General features: G+C 40.5%; 1 protein-coding gene across 1 annotated transcript in view; it reads right to left on the bottom strand.

The window, feature by feature from the left end:
* Positions 1-22,406, bottom strand: part of Ahctf1 (AT-hook containing transcription factor 1) — a 62,826-nt gene extending 40,420 nt beyond the window's left edge. The window contains exons 1-14 of the mRNA XM_029538708.1: positions 22,091-22,406; positions 17,792-17,919; positions 13,112-13,365; positions 10,937-11,117; positions 9,621-9,828; positions 7,549-7,665; positions 6,902-6,986; positions 5,249-5,399; positions 4,437-4,569; positions 4,166-4,347; positions 3,537-3,598; positions 2,622-2,750; positions 1,716-1,806; positions 433-530 (exon numbers count right to left, since the gene is read on the bottom strand). Coding sequence (XP_029394568.1) covers positions 433-530; positions 1,716-1,806; positions 2,622-2,750; positions 3,537-3,598; positions 4,166-4,347; positions 4,437-4,569; positions 5,249-5,399; positions 6,902-6,986; positions 7,549-7,665; positions 9,621-9,828; positions 10,937-11,117; positions 13,112-13,365; positions 17,792-17,912 — 1,812 coding nt within the window. The 5' untranslated portion in view covers positions 17,913-17,919; positions 22,091-22,406. The remainder of the gene's footprint in view (positions 1-432; positions 531-1,715; positions 1,807-2,621; positions 2,751-3,536; positions 3,599-4,165; positions 4,348-4,436; positions 4,570-5,248; positions 5,400-6,901; positions 6,987-7,548; positions 7,666-9,620; positions 9,829-10,936; positions 11,118-13,111; positions 13,366-17,791; positions 17,920-22,090) is intronic.
* Between the last annotated feature and the right edge of the window lie 1,500 nt (positions 22,407-23,906).

The raw sequence follows: 23,906 nt of genomic DNA on the forward strand, positions 1-23,906 counted from the left end.
TGAGCCACCATGTGGTTGCTGGGATTTGAACTCCAGACCTTCGGAAGAGCAGTCGGGTGCTCTTACCCACTGAGCCATCTCACCAGCCCATAATGTAGCTTATTAATTAATGTATTTCCAATGGTTCGCAACCTTCCTAATACAGTCCCTCATGTGGTGGTGACTCACCCCCAACCATAAAACTGTTTTTGTTGCTACCTCATAATTGTAATTGTGCTGTTATGAATCGTAAGGTAAATATCTGATATGTGACTCCAGTGAAAAGATCAGCTGTCCCTGGGGATTGCTCCCCACAGGTTAAGAACCACTGACCTAGTGAGGTTCACAACTGCTAAGGTTACTGACACCTACCTTGTCTCAAACCAATTTTCTAGCTGTGATTACAACATCAAGATTAATTAACTATTAAAATTTATCCCGAATCCAGACTTAATACTTACAAAGCCTATCAAATTCTTCTTTTGTGAGAACCACCTTATTCCATGTCCACTCAAGAACAAATCGTAGATTAGCAGCAGAATTTGGTTGTTCTTATTTGTATTGAAAGAAAGGAAAAAGATAAAAAAGAATGATTACTAACTCCTAAATGAAAATTATTAACTTTGTAGGAGCCAGGTAGGAAGGCCAAGTTCATGAATTTAACATTAACTTCTACCAAATGGATCCTGTGCACCTCATCATAGGATCAGTGCCGCCCAAGGTACAAAACTGGAAGGAGGGTAGAGGACGTAGGGAGCGGTTATGAGGAAGAACAATATATACAAACTGGAAAGCAATCTTAAAACAACAACAAAAACCCAAAACAGTCCAAACCAACAACAAAAAAGGCCTACAGTTTTTAAAATTTGACTTAAGAAATTTTACCATATTAAGGAATATTTAAAAGACCCCAAATCATGCTAGGCATAATGGCACATGTCTTTAATCCCAGCAAATGGGGACAGAGGTATTCAAATCTCTTGAGTTTAAGGCCAACTTGGTCTACAGAGAGTGTGCCAGGACAACCAGGGCTACAGAGAAAGCCTGTCTTAAAAACAACTCAAAATACAAAAATGCTATATTCCTCTAAATCCCACTAAGCTATAAAAACATTTCTGGAACACTGGTTAGTACTCAGTATTAACCTTTGTTTGTAATTACAATTTTCTTTTTAAAAATAAGTATCTTTTGTTTTGAAATAAAATTGAAATGATTAAAAAACAGGAAGCTTTCCTTCAAATGATCATAATGTTCTTTCAACATTGCATGGGCAGAGTATGTATATGTTCATGTAAAGAATGAATAAACATTCACACTGGTGTGAATGCATCTTCACGGACAAATGCACAAGAAGCTTGCCAGACTGCACCATGGGGTGAAACAGATTCACAGATCACAGATTCACTTTTTTTTTTTTTTTTAAAGATTTATTTATTTATTATATGTAAGTACACCGTAGCTGTCTTCAGACACTCCAGAAGGGGGTGTCAGATCTTGTTACGGATGGTTGTGAGCCACCATGTGGTTGCTGGGATTTGAACTCCAGACCTTCGGAAGAGCAGTCGGGTGCTCTTACCCACTGAGCCATCTCACCAGCCCACAGATTCATTCTTTACTACATCCTACAACTTTATGTGAATTTAAAACAATTTCATGCATAAAGGCTAACTGAAAAGTGTAAAACCATGTAATATTAAGAATATAAATATTCTATTTTTACAAAGTGAAACAGTTACCTTCTATTATCCATGTTCTAATGTAACCAGTCAAAAGTCCTAAGGAACTTGTCTGAATTGCTGCTGACAATATAGCTTCTAGTTGTTCTTCCTAAACCGTGTTTAAAACAAACAAACAAAAAAAGACACTCAAATCAGAGGCAGTAAAAGGTGGGAAAATAGCTATGAAGCTCGTTTGGCTGTAGTCAGAGAGACAATAGAGCATATTTGTAATAATTACAGCACTTGGGAGGATAAGACAGGAGGGTCACAAGGTGGAGGCCACCTGACCACAGCAGTAAGAAAACCAAAGCAATACCCAGGATTGTAAGACCCCCCCCAACACCCACCAAAGACTTGAATGCCATGGCCAGTGAAGCTAACTCTTCAGCTAAGGAATCTGTACTTTCATTAGCAGTACTGGAGCCTAGGACACAAGCACTCCCACTGAGCTATAGATTCTCAGTCAGTCCTTTTTATTTTAAGAGAAAGTCTCATGAAACTATACAAGCAAGCCTTGTACAAATTACTTTGTGGCCAGACCAACTTTGATCTTGCTATCTCAGTAACTAGGATTATATGCTTGCATTGCTGAGCCCAGCTCCACTTGTGACTTTTTAAAAAGGTGTTTTACTGGCATGTATGTATGTATAAGATAAATACACCTGGTGCCTAAGCAGCCAAAAGAGGGTATCAGATCCCTTGGAACTGGAGGTACAGATGGCTGTGAGCTTCCACGGAACTGAGCCTTGGTCCTCTGCAATAGCAACCAGTGTTCTTAACCACTGGGCATCTCTTTAGCTAAGGTCAGAGGATGTGGAAGCCAAATCCCAAGACCATGTGGCTACTGATCCTGGAACATGAGGCTACAGATTCCCCTCCCCCCAAAAAAAAATTCAAAAGAAAGAAAAAAGTTAAATGTCTCACTTGACTTAAACTGGAAGGCTGAATATCAATAAGTCTTGGTGAGAGGAGACCAGCAACAAGACACCGATTATAACTATCAGGAATGACGTCATTAAGAGTTGGTCCTGATTTCTTTAAAAATGTCAAAGTCTGTAATAGAAAAATTAGTCCAACATCAGCCAACATCAATTTAAATTTAATTTAAGAAATACTTTACACTTAAAATTTGAGTAAAACTTAAAAATATCTATGGAAATACTAAAAGCCTGACTAAACTGCATGATCAAGTAAAGGGGCTTAGAGATTCCTGAATGCAATGATATCAGTAAGACACAACACAACAGTATTTTCAGAAGTTGCAGACAAACATGTCTGTGTTTAGTAAGAGATTTTCACTTAGGCCAACCATAGCAACTATGTGTGTGGCTGACTGCCAACTAAAAGGTCTTCACATCACAAACTATTCTTACATCATTCTTCTGTGAATTTTGTATTATTTCTCAGAAGAAACAAGAAGCCCTACCAGGCCACTATACAAAATGGCAGGTCGCAGTTGTGGGGCAGTCTAACTCCAGCAGTTAGGGGCCTGAGCAGATCTCTGAACTGCAAACAGCCACTGCTATATTGTGAAACCCCGCCCCTCCATCACTAAAATAAGCACCCAGAAGATGCAATGAGGCATGAACCTAGTTACCTTTTCTTTGTAGAAGATGACACCCACACAAAGCTGCTAAAAACATTTCAATGACTTCTAGCGAGTTCTCATTAAAACTGAAGTTATTAAGATGCCAAACTCAGAAACCTAGCAGGAGCTACTATTTAGAGATGAATTAGTTTATACAAATACCAGGAACGTTTCAATACATGAATCATCTGTATTCTAATATGTAACTTCAACTCTAATACACACTCAGCAAGTTGTTAATTCATACATACCTCCTTCTGAAATCCAGTACAAGTTACATGGATAACTCCAGAGTTTAACAAACAAGTGGCATCTTAAAAAGAAAAAAGATTTTAAATTTTGAATGAAATGTTTAGTGCAGGTAATTAATTTTGATACTGAATAAACCTGTCCCCTTTTTAAAAACAACAACAAAGCAGGGTCTTACTGTACACTCCTGGCTGCCTTAATCTCAGGGATTCTCCCGCCTCTGCGGGATTAAAGATACGCACCAAGCACACTGGACAAGAATAATGTCCCCCCTCATCAAGACAAGGTTTCTCTGGGTAGCCTTGGCCACCCTGGAACTTGGTGTATAGACTAGGCTGTCCTCAAACTTCGAATTCTGCCTGCCTCTGCTTCCGAGTGCTAGGTCTAAAGGTGTGTACCACCACTGCCCAGCAATTATAAATTCCTTTTGAGACAGTGACAAACTTTATTACTAATATATTTTAACTGACATTTTCTAAAAAACTCAAAATTTATAAACATACTGTATTTCTCGTGTACATAAATATGCATCAAAGTTATGTAAATTATAAATGATAGTGAGATATGAAACATACAGCTAACATACTACATTTACACATTATTTTTCTCAAAACTTTATGAAAACACTTACCAAAATTAAAAGTACTTGGGTTAAAAAACTGCTCTGGAGGTGGATAGGAAGGAGGAACCCCTCGGTTTAAACTCCTCTCATGTACTAGTATGTCCAAGATGTGATGTGGAGAAGTCCTACTTACAACCGAATCCAATGACCACAATGCAAAATATGAGCAATTATGCAGAGATTCTCCTGATCTAAAAGAAAAAGTTTTAAAGCACTGAGACACTATTATCTATACATAATATCTGAGGGAGAAGGGGATGAGAAAACATAGTAATCATACCTTAAAGAATCGGGCATTTGTGCATGATACCAACGATTTATGTCAAAGAGCCCTAAATATACAGAAGGTTTTCCCTGTCCATATATGTTCACTTGCCAGGTAAAGACAGAAACACTAGTATCAGGAGACAGAGCTGCAAGAAAGAAAAAACAAAACAAAAAGCCAGCTATTTTTCAAAAACAGAATAAAGAACCTAAACACAACCACAACCAAATGACAGTACATTTAATTCATATTTCAGTAGATTTATGAAAACCATTTCTGTCACTTGAGCCTCACTTACACCCATGGGGCATCTCTGGGATAAATGAACTATTCATCTATAGAAGAAGCAGGACTCAGAAATGCAAAACTGTCAAAGGTTACCACTAAAGAAAGGAATGGAAAACAAATCAATGCTGAACTTATCTATACCTGGATCTTTACTCTGAAAGGAGTGTACTAAAAGAAAAAGAAGGAAAAAGACATGGGGTGAGGTTTGGGGGAACACAGTAGGGTTCAAGAAAGAAAACAAAATAACAGCAATCCCCCCCCCCAAAAAAAAACAGAAAAACATCCAAAGACAAATTACACTAATTAAAATGGAGACCATCTTTATGTTGAATTTGATTTAAACACAGGGTCTTTCACTAGCTGATGAAGTAAGTCAGTTCTTCAGTTCTAAATAGTAATCAAGAGAGCAACAAGACCTAAAGCCTGAATAAATGATATACACAGCACCTTAATTTTTAACTGTCAGAAATATTAATTCCAGAAACCTGTCATAAATCTTAAGCCATCACACAAAATAGTTAAGAGTACTTTTAACCAACCTTCTCTCATACTTTCTTCTCTGTCACCATGAGATGGAAATCGCTCTATACTCTGGCATCCCAACAATTTGGTATTACTAGTTTGTCCTCTTAAGGGGAACGTGCCACCTGCTAGATCCAGTGTATATCTTTCTTCGCAGTATTCTAGTCCCTGCAACATAAAACATGCAGAAACTTTAACACTATTCTAAGAGTATTCTAAAATGAAATATTCCCATGCTAAAAGTTTTCCCACACAAATGCTTTAAGAGAACAAATTGCTCTGAAGGCTATAAAGTTATATATATAACTATAAATGTATATACCAAGCTAGATTTATGTTCTCAAAAATAATCACCGATAAATGTTGTAAAAGTTTTCTAAAACAAGGGAGCATTCATACATTAGTAGCTGGAGTATAAACTGGAATGCCCTAAAGGCCAGCAAATCTATTTCTGCATTCTCATGTAAATTCTTAAGAATAGGTTTTTTTTTTGTTTTAAGTTTTGTTGAGACAAGGTCACTCTACGTAGACCTGGCTGTCCTAGAACTTGCCTTGCCTCAAAAGACTGAATATTAATTTTTTTTTAAAGATTTATTTATTTATTATATGTAAGTACACTGTAACTATCTTCAGACACTCCAGAAGAGGGCATCAGATCTTGTTACGGATGGTTGTGAGCAACCATGTGGTTGCTGGGATTTGAACTCTGGACCTTCGGAAGAACAGTCGGGTGCTCTTACCCACTGAGCCATCTCACCAGCCCCTGAATATTAATTCTTAATCAAAACAGAATCTTCTGCTCAATAAACAAAGTTTTACCTACTCCCCCCACCCCACCCTACCCGGTTTTTTTTTGGTTTTTCGAGACAGGGTTTCTCTGTGTAGCCCTGGCTGTCCTGGAACTCAGTCTGTAGACCAGGCTGGCCTCGAACTCAGAAATTCTCCTGCCTCTGCCTCCCAAGTGCTGGGATTAAAAGCATGTGCCACCACGCCCGGCTAAACTTCCCCTTTTTAAGTCAGGGTCTCACTGTGCATTTCTGACTATCCTGGAACTTACTATGTGGATAAGGCTGGCCTCCAGCTCAGAGATGTACCTGCCTCTGCCAGGATTAAAGTTCATGTGCCACTAAACCCAGCTTAAAATCCTCTCTTAATCACAGAGTCCCTTAAGAGCTAATAAAAAGGCTGAGATGTTCCCCAGAAAAATGTGTAATCATTAGAGTTCAAAGATTCCCTAACACCCATCCAGATACCTAAACAGGAAGTTCAGAAAGCCTGTTCTGGAGTTGAGAAAATGTATCTGTTAATAACACTCCTCTTTTTTAATACTGGAAATATTAGTTAGAAAAGGAAAATATGCTATCTGAGCATTTTGATGCATACACCCTGAAGTGCTTGGTTGGTATGTCAGAACAAAGTTAGGAGAATTGCTCCTGGGCATTACAACTAGGTAATCTAGTCCAGCTTCTCTGCTATGGAGAAGAAAATACCTAGAAAAAGATCAGAGTGCTGCAAGAGCAAACCAGGTGGAAACCATCAGAAAGCTCAGGCCACTAAACTAGTGTTTCTTCAACTAATGAAGAATACAGTTATTAACTTGAACATAAGAGGAACAGTACAATAAAAGAACACCTAACAGAAAAAAGGATAATAGACTAATAACCACTTACCTCATATAAAATTTGCCCTGATGCCGAACATTTTCTATCACCAAAAGCCAGCTGAAGCAGATGCAAACTCAAAACATCCCCTTCACTGGAGAAAGAGAAATTAACTTGAGAAACTAAAACATGCAGCTTACATCTTATCCTCCCAATTTTTTACATAACACATAGAATGCAAATACCAAACTGCAGCTGTAATTTATTTGTATAAAATGTAACTAACGCATATGTGGTATAGTCTACCACAATTTTTAACCCAATACTCTTTCTCAGATATTCTTCCTTCAATAAGTGCTACCTAAAAACATCAACTGCATTTTCTACCTTTCTTTACACTAAGTCCTGGCCAAGAGAAATATGAATAGAATCATCCCATGGCAACTACAGAAACATGCCTTTGGGGACATGTCCTCCACACTCTTATATAGAGAGCAAGCCCTACACAAGAACAGGACTTTACAGCAGGGATATGAAGTAAAGATATCAAATGAATCAGATACAATGCACACACAGCACAGGTGTAGTACCAAAGTATCTGGCAGTGGTAATAGAATTCAAACATTTCAAAAGAAACAAATTGTTGCAGTTTGATCCCTTTACTGCTATCTCCTCAGTCTTAGGAGATGAATTCTTAGAACCATGGGCATACTGACCTATCTTGTGTGGACTGAACAGCCCATAAGTAACAGCAGTTACGAGGGTCATTCTCAGGTTCTTGAAAGACAACTGCATGGACAGGAACCCTTCCACCTTCCAACTGTGTATAGTACCTAAAACAAACAAAATCATATACTGCTTATTTTCAAATTAAAACTTTATTTTTGGAAAAAAAAAGGTACTTCAGTAAAAATCTGGGTTAAGGAGAAACTATTTTTACAGTTCCCTAAATTCAGTATTCGGGGGGATATAACTAAGTTGTCTTACCTTCAAACATACACAAGGCAGGATAAAAATCATACCATACTAGCTATCACTCCCAGGCAGAACAGGGATGACAACTGCTAAATCACGTGTACACTTACATGAGAACTAGCTTTTAAGAGTCACACCAATGCACACCATAAGGGGGTCATTTCTCGTCTCCTATTCCTCAAGAGAGTGCCCTAAGAGACAGAGAAACCGCCATAACATTCCAACTCAACCACGTGGGAATTTGGTCATCACCGTTTGTTTTCTCTTTCCGAGTCCCATGTCACCCAAGCTGCTCTCAGATTTGCTATGTAGCTGAAGCTGGCTTGACCCTCCTAATCCTCCTACTCCATCTCCATCTCTCCACTGCTAGTGACATCATGGCACTTATCTTTGCCCAGCTATCCCTTGGGTTTAAAGTCCATTTTCTACAATAGATAAAGGTCTATGAGATGGCTCAGCCTGTGAATCATGTGCTACCAAGCGCAGTGGCCTGAATTCAATCCCTAGGATCTACATGGTATATATAAGGGGAGAAGAGATCCTGCCAGTCAACCTAACCACCATATGCACATGTACACCGCACCCCACCCAACTAAAAAATTAGGGACAAAAAAGGCAATGAGTAAGAAACTAAAGAGTTTTCAAAATCAGCCTCAAAAGCATAATAAGCCCAAAAATAAATGTTAGAGAACACAATGCTGCATATGTAACAACTGCCCAGATGCTATATTAGCAGGAATTTAAAAGCAAAGCTAATCAAAGGTTACAATGAAACGCAAGAGAACATGCCAGTATACCTGGAGGGAGGCAGGGAGGGGGAGATAAAGGATAAAAAAAATTGAAAACTTAAATGTCAAATGGACATTGGTCTATCTCTTAACTAAAAACTAAGAGTGGGTGTTTAATTTGCTGCCTTTTTCAATATTACCTCCTGATTACTTCTATACAAGTTTCAATTAAATTATATTTAAGGAAATTTACCAAGTATTCAATAATTGTTTTAAAAAATACCAAGAACACTTAAACTGTTGCTTTTAATAGATTAGAGGGAACAGAGTTCTCAAAGAACTCATAGTATAAACAAAATGAGTTTATCCAGTCAGACTTGATCAGCAAATGGCTCATCACAGTGACTGTGATGCCTTCCGCCTTGCTTCTTTTGGAGCTACTGTTCTCTGTAAAGCCCAGAGGTGCCTGGACCTTGCTTCACTCCCCACGCCAGCCCCCAATTTTGATCCTCTATTCAGATTTTTTTTTTTTTTAAAGATTTATTTATTATATGTAAGTACACTGTAGCTGTCTTCAGACACACCAGAAGAGGGAGTCAGATCTCATTACGGATGGTTGCGAGCCACCATGTATGTGGTTGCTGGGACTTGAACTCAGGACCTTCGGAAGAGCAATCGGGTGCTCTTACCCGCTGAGCCATCTCACCCAGCCCCTCAGATGTTTTATAAACTCTCAAAGAACAACCTAAACTCACATGCTAGATAATTTCCTTATCAAACAATGACTTAATTCAATAAATTACTCATTCTGTTATTTTCCTTATACTAATTTTCAAATAACTGATACATGATATCTTTAAAAAATTGATTAATCGGGGCTGGTGAGATGGCTCAGTGCTCTTCGGAAGGTCTGGAGTTCAAATCCCAGCAACCACATGGTGGCTCACAACCATCCATAACAAGATCTGATGCCCTCTTCTGGAGTGTCTGAAGACAGCTACAGTGTACTTACATATAGTAAATAAATAAATAAATCTAAAAAAAATTTGATTAATCAACAACTAAGAGAAAAAAATTATACTTACTCTCTTTTCATGCTTTTCATGTTCCAAAGTGCTAAGTAGCCATCAGAAAAACCCACAGCAAGCTGATTTGTCCTGCTGATGTAACTCAGAGTAGAAATGGCTACTCCTGATGGGCTTACTAACTGGAAGCACAGGTGGCGGCCCTCTCTCATCACACTCTCTCTGATGTGTGGTACTTCAGCTGGGATACCAGTGATAACCTCAAGGTCTAAAACCAAAAAGACAAGATGAAGAAACTAAGGGCCAGCAGAATTCAATTCCTACATTCCACGTAAAGGTGTATACTCCAGAGTGTCAAGATGGCTCACTTGATAAGACACCTGCCACTGAGGCTAATGACCTGAATCCAATTCCTGGGACCCACATGATGCAAGGAGAGAACCATTTCCTCCTCCAAGTTGTCCTCTGACCTTCACATGTACACCATGACAGACATGTCCCCTCATACACATGTATACATGCACACAATATCTAAGATTTTAAAATAAAGACAAGATGAAGAGAACCGAATCCACAAAGATGTTCCCTGACCTCTCTACACATGTACACAACTCCAGTTCCCAGAATAGGCAACATCATCTTCAGACCTCCGCAGGCACCAGGTATATGCAGGAAAAACTCATACATGGAAACAAATCATTAGACTTCTACCATTTCTTTCTTTTCATTTTTCTTGAGAAAGAGTCTCATTAAATAGGCAGAGCTGGGGTTGATGAGATGGCTCAGTGGTTAAGAGCACAGGCTGTTCTTCCAGAGGTCATGAGTTCAATTCCCAGCAACCACATGGTAACTCACAACCATCTATAAGGGGATATGATGCCCTCTTCAGGCAGGCAGATGTAAATGCAGCAGAGCACTCATACATTAAAGTTTAAAAAAATTTGCTAAAAGTAAAAAATAGAAAAGAAAAGAAAAGGAGAAAAGAAAAGAAAGTAGGCAGAGCTGTGGCCTGGAGCTTTATAGATTCATCCATGTTATCCTGAGCTCACAATCCTGCTGCTTCAGTCACCCACATCCTCTATCTTTCAAGGTCTACTTTAGTATATCAACACACCAATGAAAAATAAAGTGACTTAGCCAAGAGACTAGAATGCCCAGGTACACATAATTTAAAAAAAAAAAAACCTATATGAAACAATTGGTCACTTAAACAACAATCCAGATCTCTGAGTTTAAAGCCAGCACAGTCTACAGAGCAAGTTCCAGGACAGTTGAGGCCACACAGAGAAACACTATCTGAAAAAGCCAAAAATTCTATTACATCACAACACTGAAATGCTCAATTTTTGTTTCCCAGTAACAAATAGATGAATTACCTGATGCCTCTACTTCATTCTGACTGCATGACAAGTCATCCAAACATAGGTCAAGAAGAAGGATCTGTCCAATATCAGTTACCACAGCAGCCACACCAAAAAGCCATCGAAGACTTGGATGTAAATGCTGGGTACTTGCACTAGCTCCTCCATGGTTAATTATAGGCTCAATAGCCGTTACCTAGGATCCAGAATGTGATTAGAAGCTACATCAACTGTACATCATATAGGATTTTATATTAGGGCAGGTTAGTAACTTGAACAGTCTTAAATAATACATGGAGCCATAAATCTAAGAAAACAGTGAAACTCTCAAATATACAACAAAATTATTATTCAATATAATAAAACATGAAAATTAACCATTTATTGACAGCCTAGTTTATGTCAGTCATTTGCTAGCTGGCTCATTGTTTATATAATCTTTTTACTGAACTATATGCAATTATCTGTTTAAAGATGAAGTAGACTGAAACTTAAAACAAATTTAAAAATCATAAAATTCTTTTTTTTGTAGAACATGACTTTACTATTTTCAACTGTTAATAGTCAACAAACAGAATAATTATTTTAAGATACCTTTCATTGTTATCTTTCCCTTTTCTTTCCTGATTTTGTTAATTTGAATACTGTCTCTGTGCTCTCTGGTTAGTCTGGCTAAGGGTTTATCCATCTTGTTGAAAAATCATAAAATTCTTAAGCACACAATTCAAAGCAATGCTGTTTTCAGTTTAGATCTTAGGAGCAGCCAGTTCAGCATCACCCACAGTAAGAGGAGTAAACTCATCATTTCAGAGAGGTTTAGTTTACCCTTCTGCAGTGCTCTGAATAAGAATGGCCCCTATACATTTCAATGTTTAGTCACCAGGCAACTGTTTAATCGGATTAGATGGATTAGGAGCCTGGTCCCTGTTGGAGTAGGTGTGGCCTTGAGATTTCAAAAGCACTTGATAGGCTCAGGTTCTGTCCCTGTTCTCTCTGCCTGGGAATCAGGATATAGCTCTCAGCTACTTGCCCACCAAGCCTGCCTGCTGCCATGCTCCTGGCCATGATTATAATGTATTAAACCTCAGAGACTGTAAGCAAGCCCCCCCTAATTACATGACTTCTTCTCAGAGTTGCCTTGGTCATAGTCTCTTCATAGGAATAGAAAAGTGACTAAGACACTTTCCAAATTACGTAACAGCAAAAAAGGCAATGTGCGTGCACACACCCCCAACAAAATGTCTGTTGTATTTTTTTTTTTTTTGGTTTTTCAAAACAGGGTTTCTCTGTATAGCCCTGGCTGTTGTGGAACTCACTCTGTAGACCAGGCTGGCCTCGAACTCAGAAATCCGCCTGCCTCTGCCTACCAGGTGCTGGGATTAAAGGCGTGCGGCACCACGCCCGGCTTGTCTGTTGTATTTTTATTAAACCAGATAAAACCAGGGCTGGAGAAATAGCTCAGCTGTTCTTCCAGAGGTATAGGGTTCAATTCCCAGTACCAATATGATGGCTAACAACCATCTTAACTTCAGTTCCAGCAGATACAATGCCCTCTTCTAGCCTCTGTGGGTATTGCTTATACATAGCACACAGATATACACAGGGGAAACAAACATTATTATTTAAATTTGAATATATTTTGAGATGGGTACCAATTCTCTTTATAATCTGCCTTTTTTTTAAAAAAAAAAAAAAATTAGGGTGTGACTGTGTAGCCCTGACTTATCGGTAACTTTATACATAGAAGGTGAGGCTTGCCTTCAACATAAGAGACCCACCTGTCTCTGTCTCTTGAGTGCTAGGGTTAACTGCATGTACAGCCATGCTTGGTCATCTTAAACTTGAAGGGGCCAGTAAAATGGTTCCAACAGTAGAGCTACTTGCTACCCAATGATGCAAGCCTGACAACCTAAATTTGATGTCTAGAACCCAAATAAAGGTAAAAGGAAAGGTCTGTGTCCCACAAGTTGTCCTCTGACCACACATGAGCACATGATGTATATACATAGATACATGCACGCATGCACGCCTAAATAAAATTTTTTGAATTTTTTTATATATTGAAGGTGATAATTATATGAAAATACATTAATTGTTAATGTACAATTCAATGAATTTTTAAGGTGAGCACATCTTGTGAGCTTTCAGTTTGAAAAGCAAAACTATCAAGGTATCTTAAATAGTACATACCCTTCCAGGAAGAACAACTGCTTTGACCACTCTTGATATACCAAGGTCATAAAGACAAAGAACACTCCCATCTGCTTCTTCCAATCCTATTAACAAACCAGTCCTCTTATGCCAAGAGAATTCTTTCACTGCAAGGACTACAGGAGGCTGTTCATTTACTCCACTGAATCTATATGCAGATAACCGCTCTCCTGTTAGGGAGTTTACAACTTCAAGTTGTGGACCACAAGCTAAGCATGCTAGTCCATTTTTCCCTATGGAGAAGAAAAAAAAACATTTACTTTATTACACAAACTATTGTAAATCCCTCCTGAATTGAAAGCAAAGCATCTATAGAGCACAGTGTAACTCAAAAATAAATTAAATAAAAAATAAAACCATGCAGTAAATATACTCATCGCAGCTCAATAACCTCAAGCTTAATGCAGTTTAACTTGTCTAAAAATCAGTTAAAGTTAACACAAGTACATACAAGCAGATCAAAACCAGGTATTATGGGACACCGTGGACAGCCCAACACTTCAGCAGCAGCAAGGGCTACAAACAGGAACTATCCGAGGTTCTAGTGGTCAGTGATGTTCAACAACACAAAGTATCACCATTCCTTTTTTGTCTCCTAATCCTATTCAAATTGTATTCTTCTGTCTTTAAAGTCACTGGATCGGCTGAAGCAGGCACAAAACAGTCTAACTTGTTTACTATTATCTAGCCATTAAGCAAAACAAAACAAATAAGAAGACAAACAAAAAGGACGAGAGCAGAGTAGATATAGTGAAACTGAAACGATACACTAGATACATCACGATACTCTGTGATGGATTGACTAGTTTCATCTTACAGAATATGATTTGCTTATTGATGGGTAGATATAAAGAATAAAAAAAGATTAAGCACACATCCTAAACTGGACATGATGGTGCATGCTTGTAATCCTAGCATTTAAGAGACAGAAGGAGAATGGAATTATACATATAGTAAGACTTTGTCTCAAGAAAGAACAAAACTCAAACCAAACAGATCCTACATTTTCTCATGAGCCAACTACATGAATGAAAGTAACTTATAACTTGCTACTACCATAGAGACAACCACTATTGTGTAACAATTTTCTTCTAGTGAAAACCCTACCCCCAGAAGAGGGGAGATTCATGATGCCCTGAAAGTAAACAAAGTGTATACAGTTGGGAAAGCTTAAACTTGCAAGAGTCATGGTGTCCCCCTCCTACTGGGAGAAGACTCTACCATAACTGACAACAGTCTCTACTGGCAAAATGTACTGAAAACTCCAGGCGAACAACTTTCCTATCATCCATGTTGGGGATAGCTTTTCGATGATGTAGCTACGTTTGTGTCACCCCCTTTCCTGTATCCCTCACCCATAATTCCAATAAACTCACTGGTTTGTCAAGCTGGACTCTGATGTAACTGTTACTGTGGTCTGCTGTTGGTTCTGTATCTAGCATAAGCAGTAACTTCTGTTTCCCCAGGAGAAGCCTCACACAAAAGTCATTCATCCAGAGATAGAAGAATAAATACAGTGGCTTATAGTTGAAGGATACTACATACTGTTTATAAAAATAGCAAAACAAGATACAATGGAGACCTAAGTTCCATTTATCTTTGTTCCAGGATCACATTAATTATTTTTTTTATTCTCAGCTACACAGAATAATACCTACTTAGAAAAGTTTTCTACCTTCTTCAATAAAAGGCTGTCATGATGTCTGACAAAGTAAGTACCATTACTACTTTTAATTCAAGACAACAGCACTTTAAAAAGGTAGATGAAAGCTATATCTGTATCCAGGTGTGGTGACATACACCTAAGTCCCAGTACTCAGAAGGCAGAGGCATTCACATCTCAGAGTTCTAGGACAGACAGAGCCACAGTGAAACCTAGTCTCAAAAAAAAATAACAATAACAAAAAGGAAAAGGAAGATGTTGTATCACCATACAAAAGCTATATATTAAGGTCTTATTCAGTGAGATTCCTTTTTTCACTTTCATAGGTAGAGAAAGATCCAGTGCTGTTCCATTAGGATCCCAGCCTGCCAAGAACAATAGTGGACCTGTGTATTGCAGGGCTCACAAGAACAATCTTAGCACACCTGCAGTCCCAAGGCCTTTCTTTTTTTTTTTGCTTTGTTTTTTGTTTTTTTCGAGACAGGGTTTCTCTGTATAGCCCTGGCTGTCCTGGAACTCAGAAATCCGCCTGCCTCTGGCTCCCGAGTGCTGGGATTAAAGGCGTGCACCACCACGCCCGGCTTCAAGGCCTTTCTTTATGTAGTCTCTTCTCTAGAAGGACACAAAAGTAACAAGAAGCACGCAGAGGAGCCACTGCAGTGATGTATTCCTATCTATTTTGAAAAGTGATCAAGATGATAAGAAACCAAAGCTGACTGGGAAATGAAATGGGACCTAAAGTCCCCCCCAGGAGAAAAGCATGCTAGACATTTTTGATGTGTGCTACAAGCAAACAAACAAAACTGCAAAACAAGAACCAAAAAACAAAACACCTAAGTCTAGGATGTGTCGAGAAAGGAAAAACCAAGACTGGAGAGATGGCTTAGTGGTTAATGAGCACTCACTGTTCTTGTGATGACCTGGGTTCAGTACCCAGCACCCACCACCTGTCATTTATCACTCTAGTTCTAGGACATCTGATGCCCTCTTCTGACCTCTGAGGGCACTGTATCCATATGCCACACATGCAAAACACTTACAAGCATAAATCTTTATAAAAAATTAAAAAGAAAACCCAACCTGTGCAAATATATTTTGAGAATTTAAAACATCTTACAAATTTATAAACCAGATTTCATTTATATTATGACTACTTACTGTATGTAATTAGGCATCCCATATGAAATATGATGATTTGAATTTAATCCCTAGGATTCATATTTCAGAGGACAGGACCACTCTGAGAAGCTGCCCTCTGACCTCATAAAATGTGTGATTCCCGCCATTCCCCCCTCAAAAACAAAACAAAACAAAACAAAACATGTATATAATTCTTCTCAGTAGAAGTTTTGGAGACTCCTGGTAAATGACCAACTATATTCTAATATGAATCTAGTATTACTTTGTACATTTAAAATATATGTATATCTATTACACTTTGATATATCATCTCTTCATTAAGTTGCAGGTATATCCCTTTTGGTTTTGGGTGTTTAGCCATTTTTTTCTTCTCTCAAAAAGAGAACAAAATGTGTCTATGTTAGGAATCCAACATGCCCTTGCCCTTCAAAGGCCAGCTGCAGGTAGGCTCCTGGAATTTAATACATCCTAACAGTACTGAACTAAAAGCTTTCCTGGGTTTCTACTAGCTGGCCCAAGGAAGCATACTGTCTTATTTTATCACTTTCTACCCTATGTAATATTAGCATGCCAGCTTAGTTTACATAGCCTTGCTTTATATTCAACTAAAATAAATTTATAACAAAATAAAATAAATAAATTTGTAATAACCATTCTTGCAGGGAAATGCTTTTTTAGAACTATTAACTTCTTCCCAGATAAGAAATGATAGTTCCTAGGTGTGCAGGAATGGGCATGTGCATGTATTAATGAGTGTGCAAGCCAGAAGGTGGTACTGGGTGTCCTGTTTCATTCCCTTGAAACAAGGTCTTCTGCTGAACTTGGAACTAGGACAGCAGACAAGCAAGCCCCAGGGACCCTTTCTGTCCCCACCACACACAGCACTGGGGTTATAGGTGTATAGGTAGAGTGTAGTTGCAATTATTCATGCGAGGCCAGAGTTAACTCTGGGTATCTTTTATGACCCTCCTCCACTTTACTGTTGTGACTGTCTTTCCCCATTTTGACTACACTGGCAAGGGAGCAAGGCCCTTCAAACCTACCTCCTCCTAGCAATTCTTGGGTTAGTTATGAACCACTATGTCCTGCCTTTACATACCTGCTGCAGATGTGGAACTCAGGTTCTCAATCTTACAGTAAACACTTTACTCAGTTATCTCCCCGCCCCTTATGAGTTTTTAGATTCCAGCACTTGGGAGGCAGAGGCAGGCAGATTTCTGAGTTCGAGGCCAGCCTGGTCTACAGAGTGAGTTCCAGGACAGCCAGGGCTACACAGAGAAACCCTGTCTCAACCCCCCCCCCCCAAAAAAAAACCAATTAGAATCCACTGTCCCATAAATATACTGATATGTTTCAGAGCACTGTTTTACATTTATAATTAACAGGTACTGTATAAGTATATTCTGCCTAGGTTGTTTTTGTTTGTTTTTAAGAAACATATCTATAGAACATAGAAACTTATATATTATACACACACACACACACACACACACACACACACACACACACGCATATACATTGCAAGCCAAATTGGTAATTTAAAAAAGTATTTATTTTACTTAAGTGTGGGTGTTTTTATCTCTATGGGGATATGAGATTGCCTAAGGAGGACAGAAGGAGGCGTTAGATCTCTTGAAGCTGAAATTATAGGTTTGTGAATGGTTGAACATCCCAGCTCCAGTCTTCATGATTAAGCAGCAAGTGCCCCGAACTGCTAAGCTCCCTCTGCATCTATGCATGTCTATGTATATCTATGTGTAGTGCAATTAAGCTAAATCTAGGACTGAACCAGGCAGCAAGTGTCTTATCACTGAGCTCTAGTCTCAAATTAGTGAATCTTCAACAATGTTACTTACCTGCAGCAAACTTTCCTCGAAGCACAGACTCTAACGTTATCTCGTCTTCTCCAAGAGCTTCAATAGTCACTTCTGGGAACTGCAGGAGATCACTGGTCACTTGAGCTGTCAAGTCTTGCATACTGCCACTGTAAATATTTTTAAAAAATAATAATGATTGTTCTATTATATAGTACATTTCACTATTTCTAATCAAGATGAATGTGAGGGAAAGCAAGCCACATTCAAAAGTAAATACAGTAAAATAAGTACACACATATGGGTCCAATGTAGTCTTGCTTATAATGTTTGGTTTCCTAAGAAAACATTTCTTTCAAGCAGCCTTAGAAAGTATTCACAAAGCCTCCTGAGGATATTCTTTATTCCCACATTCTGTGAAAACTGCATCCATGTTATTCACATTACTGCCCAACCTTCAGAGAACAGCAGACAGACAGGTAAACATGGGGAATGTCCACATTTAAAGTTACCTCTTTTCTATATTTCATTCCTTTTCCTTTTTGTGCTGGAAACCAAACTCAGTACTAAACTATTATCTTCAACCCTATATAGTTTTTCTGTAAAAATGAAAAAAAAAAATCCATAATGTTCAGATATCTCCAAAAACCATCTTTTATTGGACAGAAAAAAAAATCCAAATTATCTTTAATTTCCAATACACATAAGTCTAAAATCTCTTCACAACTTCTGTTGTGAACCAAAAAGGAGGACTGGAGAGATAGCTCAGTCAGTAAGAACATTTGTTGCTTTTGGGGAGGACACAAGTTTGGTCCTCAGTACCCACATGGTGGCTCACAACCAAACATAACTCCAGTTCCAGAAAATTCAATGCCTTCTCACCTCCACAGGCACCAGGCATACAGCATGCATGTGGTTCATACATACACACAGACAAAACACCGATACACATAAGACCAAAAATTCTGGCTAAATAGAAAAGCATCTATCTGAAAGATTGAGATAAAAAGCAGAGAGGACAGGGGAGGGAAAAGGGGGAGAAGATGGACAGACAATAAGAATTCTGCGAGGGGCTGGAGCGATGGCTCAGTGGTTAAGAGCACTGGCTGCTCTTTCAGAGGTCCTGAGTTCGATTCCCAGCAACCACATGGTGGCTCACAACCATCTGTAATGGACACCCACCCTCTTCTGGTGTGTCTGAAGACAGCACCAGTGTACTCATAAATACATCAAATAAATAAATCTTTAAAAAAAANCCAGCACTTGGGAGGCAGAGGCAGGTGGATTTCTGAGTTCGAGGCCAGCCTGGTCTACAGAGTGAGTTCCAGGACAGTCAGGGCTACACAGAGAAACCTTGCCTCGAAAAACCAAAAAATAAAAAAAGAATTCTGTGAGACAAGCTGACTTGGGTCTTAAATATTAACTATCAAATCTAGCCTTTTAACCCCCATCTTGTTAAATGTTCCAAAGAGGCAGACTCCTCAGGTTAGACATGAAGGCAGACCTATAACCTTGGTATTTGGGAGACAAAATGAGTAAGATAGCCAAAAGTTCCATGCCAGATTGGTCTACATGTTAAGGTCTAGATGAGCCAGTGACGGACAGCAAGACCCTAGCTAAAAGTGAAGCTCACTAAACATTACATTAAACAAAGCTTAATGTAAGCCTACACCGTCAAGAGTTACTATACAGCCCTAAAACAGAGCTTAATGCAAGCCTTCACTGTCAGAAATGCTATACAAGGTTATTATATCTGTTGCTTCAGTATCGGCTCAATGTCCGCTTGAAAGGCAGCAAGACTAAGTTTAATGCAGAGGGGTAAAATACAGTAAAAGAATTCACAGTCAGGATTCATGAATTACAAAAAAAACGGGAAAAGACTGGGACTAGAAAAAAACGGGGAAAACAAGGCAGGCTGGAGTGAAATCCAACCTGAATTGGCCAAGAATTTGCAATTAGAAAAAAGGAAGACAGAGATCTTCTATGTAGAATAAACTGACCCCAAACTCTCAGACATCCCCCTGCCTCTGCTTTTTGAGTGCTAGGATTAAAGGTGTGTACCATTATGTATGGCCACAATAAATTTTAAGATATAATTTTTAAATCCCTCAATATTCAGCTTCGCTTATTTCTTTTTTAAGTATCACTATTTCGTTATGAAGAGCAAAACTTATAAGGCTAAGAAACGTAAACAAAATACCATAAACCAGTTTATGAAGTGAAATACACAATCCCAAAGTAAATGGATTCTACTGACTAAAAACAAAATTCTAAACCTAGCCATTAAATAAGTATCTTGGTCCCAAGTAGGCAGAGTCTTTCGCTTGTATTCTAAACAACCACCCGCTGCTTTACTTTTTGTTGAATTTTGGTGTTCAGACAGGATTTCTGAACTCCTGGTCTTGAACTCCTGCTTTCTGCCACCATTTGCCACCTACTACGATTACAGGCATACTTTCAAAACAGTGTACTAGGAAAGACAGACCCTAAGGGCAGGGAAGATCTACATTCTGACCTCCAGATTACATGCTAGAAGAAGGTATTCATAATTGCAATATCAGGCGCAGGAATAAATGCTACAATAGAGATATATACATTGTGAAATCCTAAGAACAAACTGAGATTAAAAAGAGCAGGGCTGTGGTAGTGCACAGCCACCCGTAGGCAGAGGCAGGCAGATCTACTCAAGCCTGGTCTATAGAGTGAGTTCTAGGACAGTCTAGGCTGTCTTGAAAAATAATGTGGTAGTTAGAGGCAGGATTAGATATGTAAGAATTTTAAAACGTTAAGCTGACATGCCTCAAAAGATGAGCACCCAACATTAAACACCTTTTCAAGAATATGAGCCCAGGGTTTATCCTATTCTGTGTGTCCGAAGAACATCTGTGTGTTAAGGCTGAGAATAGACATGCTACAGCGACCTTTAAGCTAACCTAGAGAAGGAACACTTCATTCTTGGATTTATAAAGCTAGGATCTAAAAAGGCTATGCTTTATTTGTTAAGTGGGGATCCGTGCTCCAACTTTAAATGTTTACAAAATAATTAGGTTGCCTTACAAACTGGTAATATTTTACTACTAAGTTACTATGTGGTTCCCACCTGTAATCCCGGCTATTCCCTGGGCTGAGGCAAGGACAGAAAAATTCAAGGATCCCCTGGCTACAAAGTGATTGTCTCTCAGGAATTAAGAGAGTAGCTCAGAAGCAGGTCCTGCGCCTAACACGTGCGAGGCCATAGATTCAATCCTCAGAACCGCTAAAACTACAAACTAAATCCCATAGCACTAGACATCACCGCTTGAAATAGGTAAACTCACCCAACAATGCCTGTCCTCTGCGAGGCTGACAGTTAAAGACAGTTCTTAAAGCCCACAGATTCTTTAGTATATCAAAAATCAAATTATAATTTCTTCTAAAGAGCCCACGCTCTTTAAAAGATGTCTCCAACTGTCTATTAAAAAAAAAAAAAAAAAAAAAAGCACCAAAACCCAGCGACTTGGTTAGAGTTCGGTGGTGGGGCTCGAGCTTAATAAGCTCGAGGTGGTAGCTTCGGTCACGGGCATCAAAAGTAAACAAAAATAACAACGCTCACTTTCCTATAACAACACACCTCTAAGAATGGCTGCTGTTTGCTTTCGGAACAGAAAAATCACAAGATCCCATGCTGGGGGACACAACTCAGTGGTGGAACGCTTGCCTGGCATGTGTGAGGACCTGGATGCGATCCTTCACGGTACCAAAAAGAAAGGTTCCACAAAGTCAACAAAAACCACCTGTCTCAAAAGGACCATGTGTGTACCTATCAATTCAAAAAGTCAACCGAAGGCAAAAGTCATCGGCCCTAACAGCTCGCAGATGAGCTCCAGACACGGTTCTCTTAGATGTCCTGGACCAGATCCACTCAGCCCTGTGGCCCGCTTCGCGAGTGGAAACTTTTTCCCCGCCCAGGACTCACCCGAGCCAAGCACAGGACCATGTGGAGCTCACGCCAACGCCGGAGAGACTGGGAGCGCCCGCGGCTGTCCGCAGGGAACGCCCCACAAAGGTCTCCATCGTCCCGCTACACCCTGACGGCTCGGGGTCTCGAGTCAGACTCGTCCCGGGTGGCGGAGATCCCGCCCGCGGGCGCGGGAGACCAGCCCGGAGACTCGACTCTGCGGCCATGTGCCGGCACCCGCCGCCAGGGTTATGTAACTAACGCCCGAGCGCTGGAACGAGCCGCACCGGTCGCGGCTCGCGGACGCCGCTTCCCCGCGAGGCGGTGCGCCCGGCCTAGGCCCCGGGCCTCGCCGCCCCGGCCGCCCCGCCCTCGGCGCGCGGGCCTGCGGTTCCCCACCCTACCTGAGCCCGCGGGCCAGGCCGCCGAGGGCCCCGGCGTCACTGCTTCCGTGCGGTCCGTCACAGCATCTCCCGGGAGACACGGCCCGGCGCGCGCCCCCGCCCGCGGAAGCCGCTTCTCGCTCAGTCTCTCGCCGGTCCCCTCAGGCCCCGGGAGCGCCTTCGCCCAATCCCGGCTTCGAACTCGTCCCGCCGCCCGCGCCGCGTCCTCCCCGCTGGCGACTCGACTTACGGGGCTGGCACCGCTCGGGCCGCGCTCTGCGCAGTACCCCGGGCGCACTGCCCGAACCCCACACACACAGCCTGCCCGCCGAGGGAAGGATCGTGGCCAGGGCGGGGATCCGAGCGCAGATCGCGCTGCGGGGCTCGGACTTCTCGCGAGGGTTCCGGCCTCCGGCGCCGACTTCGCGGGAATTTTCAAACTTTCCCTACTAGGCCTTTCGCGAAGGGAGAAAACCGAGACGACGCCGGGAAGAAAGATTCCTTTACGTACAGCAGGGTCTCTCCGCCTCCTAGGAGCAGATAGGCGAAAGACTACAAGTCCCATAGGGCTTTGCGCGCTGGACGTAGTGTAGGGCGTGGCCGGCTTTGCGGTGCAAGGGCCGGGCCTAATCTAGTCGCGGTTCCTGCTAGCTGCCAAGCTATCTTTCCTCTATGACTGCTACTCTTGCCTCGGTATTTTCCGTTCTGTGCTCCAACTCTTCATGAAACACACACAACCCAGACTTACTGAGAAACTCTTACTCTCATTTTTTTTTTTTTTCAAAAAGCAGAGAGGTCAGTCGCCTAGCCTAATCTTTTGTCATATATCTGAGGCTGGGTAATGTATTCTGCTGGCAGAGCGCTTGCTTGGCATGCACGAAGCTGTAGGTTCCATTATGCCAAGCCTATGTTTTCTTTTCGATTTGTTAGTATTGAGAGACGAGGAGTCGGGCTGACTCCCTAGTAGACAATCAGATAGGGACATGGGCCATGGCGAATTTCCAAGATGGCCAGCTTTTTTTAACCTGACTTGAGACAAAAACCTGGCAGCTTTTATCTGCTACCTGCTGATGAACTGGTTCAATAAGTTCAAAGCCTGATCAGAACATGTTACACAACTGTAGTGGACCAATCAACCGTCCATGCTTTCTGCCTTCAAACTGACCAACCCTAGAGTAGGTCCAGGAAGACTCGAGAGGTTTTACAACCCCCAGGACTCAATAAGAGACTGGGTTTTTCAGCTTCTCAAATCCCCTCTCTGCTTTGCAGAAGATCTTTTTCTCTGTGTGTTTACTGCGTGCAATAAATGCCTTTCTTAACTGCTAATTCTGCTACTGTCTGTTGTGCTTTGCCTTTTAACTCTTCTTCTTCTTCTTCCTTCTTTTTTTTTTTTTTTTTTTTGGTTTTTTGAGACAGGGTTTCTCTGTGTAGCCCTGGCTGTCCTGGAACTCACTTTGTAGACCAGGCTGGCCTCAAACTCAGAAATCCGCCTGCCTCTGCCTCCGGAGTGCTGGGATTAAAGGCGTGTGCCACCACGCCCAGCTTTCTTCTGTTCTTAACAGTTCTTTTTTTCTAGAACAGTTTGTTCTAGATGTGGTTTCTCTGTGTAACAGCCTTGGCTCTCTTGGAATTCTCGTAGTAGATGGTGCTGGCCTCAATCTCACAGAGCTCTTCTTGCCTCTGTCTCCTGAGCTGTGGGATTAAAGACCTGAACCACCCTTTCAGTCTTTTAACTAGCAGTAAAAACAAATCCAATCAAGATCCCTAGACTGTATCATTTCTAGACTGTATCATTTCCGGACTGCATCATTTCTAGACTATCATTTGGGGCCCATCT

This window comes from Mus pahari, chromosome 5, assembly GCF_900095145.1.
Source record: "Mus pahari chromosome 5, PAHARI_EIJ_v1.1, whole genome shotgun sequence".
Classification (NCBI taxonomy): Eukaryota; Metazoa; Chordata; class Mammalia; order Rodentia; family Muridae; genus Mus; species Mus pahari.